General features: G+C 31.4%; 1 protein-coding gene across 1 annotated transcript; it reads right to left on the bottom strand.

Moving 5' to 3' along the window:
- Window positions 1-944: 944 nt before the first annotated feature.
- On the bottom strand, window positions 945-1,286 carry LOC102602786 (uncharacterized). The gene has a single exon (XM_015315079.1). The coding sequence runs from the start codon at window positions 1,284-1,286 to the stop codon at window positions 945-947; it is 342 nt and encodes a 113-aa protein (XP_015170565.1).
- Window positions 1,287-2,095: the final 809 nt, after the last annotated feature.

A 2,095-nucleotide genomic window follows, 5' to 3' on the forward strand; every position in this document is an offset into this window, starting at 1 on the left:
AGCTCCCCACCCCACCCCCAAAAAAAAATTAAATTTAATTTTAAAAAAATATTTTCTACTCTAGTAAATATAAAAGATATTTCTCAAAAATATTTTTCATTCATAAATGAAACACTAAAAATCTTTTTCGGAAAATATTTTCTACTCATGAACCAAACATGAGAAAACAAGTCAAAAATCTAGTTGTTTTCTAGGAAAACATTTTTCTTCATACCAAACACACCCTAAGACTTGAGAGAGAGAGAGAGAGAGAGAGAGATGACTAAAAATGGTGAATATTGAGAATACCATTTTTTGGTGCGGAACTGGTAGTTGAGGAATTCATAGAAGTGGTAGTGTAGTAGGTGGTTGTGTGGTAAGTGAGTATTTTACTTTTACTATTTTTCTTATAACATTTTTTGTTAAGTGTCTTAATCTTGATATCTCTTTAATATTATTTTTTGGGGTTGCGAAATTCATGGCAAAATGTAATAATATTTATTGTAATATTCTTCCGATAGTTGTTTGAATCTGAATATTTCTTTAATATTATTTATGATATATTCTAGATATAACATATCTTGGGTTCTTTCTCGGAAATTTATTGATAATGACTTTGCCAGGTTCTAGGGAGGCTACTCTTCTTTTTTGTCGATCGAGCCGCTTTCCCTCATTCCACTCGTCCAGCCCTCTTCACGAACTTGTACAATCGATGCCACAAAGATAGCCAACTCTATTATCAAAGAAATAAGGAAAGGGGTGACAATTTGGCACCAGATATCCGGAGGTTTGACACAAATAACTTGTTGATTGAACAACATTAGTTTATTTTTCCAACATAACATTCATAAATAATTGAAATAAAAGTACGATAACACGAAATGTGATAAAAAAAATGCAACAAAACACACTATGAAAATAGCAACATGAAAAAACAATAATAGAACAACATAATTATTATATTCTCAATCGAGATCCTTGGAATCTCCATTATCTCCAACATTGGTGTCATTGCCTTTTGTTGGTGCAGACTCTATACCACTTCCACCCCTTAATGTAGCCATAGTCTCAATAAACCACGAGTCATTGAATAAATCTCCCATTGGACTTGCTGATAGGGTAACATTTTCGTTGTTGGATGCAGGATTTAGAGGTTGTTTCAGTTGTTCCTTTCTTTCATTTATTTTAGCCGTTTTAGCAGCACACACCTTTAACAAACCTTTCATTTGTCTTGCATCAAGTTCATTAATACTCTTTCCCTCCACTAGTTGGTTGAAGAGGAGTTCCATTTCCTTCTCCTCATTCATTTTCTCTAATTTGCTAATTTGTTTTTCTTTCTTTTCTGCTTTCCATTGAAGATAGGTTTCATGTTTGACAAAAAATTTAATCCTTTCATTCGCTAAACAACTTAAATACCTTGTTAAGACACCTTGAGCCAGACTTGCAGCTTTCCAAGCTATGGGTTGGATACTCCCTGGCCTAAAAATAATTATGGCGACTTCTATATCACACATAATAGAAAGTTCTTTTGCTTTCTTAAACTAACTTATTACTCTTCTATCTAAGATGGAGTTCCTTACGTTTTCACTATAGTTCCTAGTATCCCTAAACCTTTTTGTAGCCATATTTGATACTCAAACATAAATATACACTTTCTTTTGGAGTAGAATATATAACTTGAAGAGGCGTCTTGCTTTTATAAATGTCAAACAAGAATTGTTACTGTAGTCAAATTAAGAAATATCATAAATTGGAGTCCAAATTTTAAATAAACTGATTAGTGTAATCTGATTTTAAGAAAATTATTTTACTTTTTTTTCTTAAAAAGTTTAAAATTGCTAAAATTTTGACAGGTCATATTCCATAATTATTTTTGGTGACCGAAAGCGCAATATTTACATTGTGACATGGGCATATTTGATAGAAAAGTATAATGAAAAATATATTTTACAAAAGATGTTAGTTTATCTTTAAAATGTTAGAATTCACTTCCCAGGTTGTTAGAGTTCATTTCCAAGGTTCACAAGATATACTATCATCTTTTGTAAAACATATTTCCCATAAAACTGTTCTACCAAATATGCCCATGTGACAAGTTAAATATTGTGTTTCCAGT

This window comes from Solanum tuberosum, unplaced genomic scaffold (genome assembly GCF_000226075.1).
Source record: "Solanum tuberosum cultivar DM 1-3 516 R44 unplaced genomic scaffold, SolTub_3.0 scf00321, whole genome shotgun sequence".
In the NCBI taxonomy this organism is placed as follows: Eukaryota; Viridiplantae; Streptophyta; class Magnoliopsida; order Solanales; family Solanaceae; genus Solanum; species Solanum tuberosum.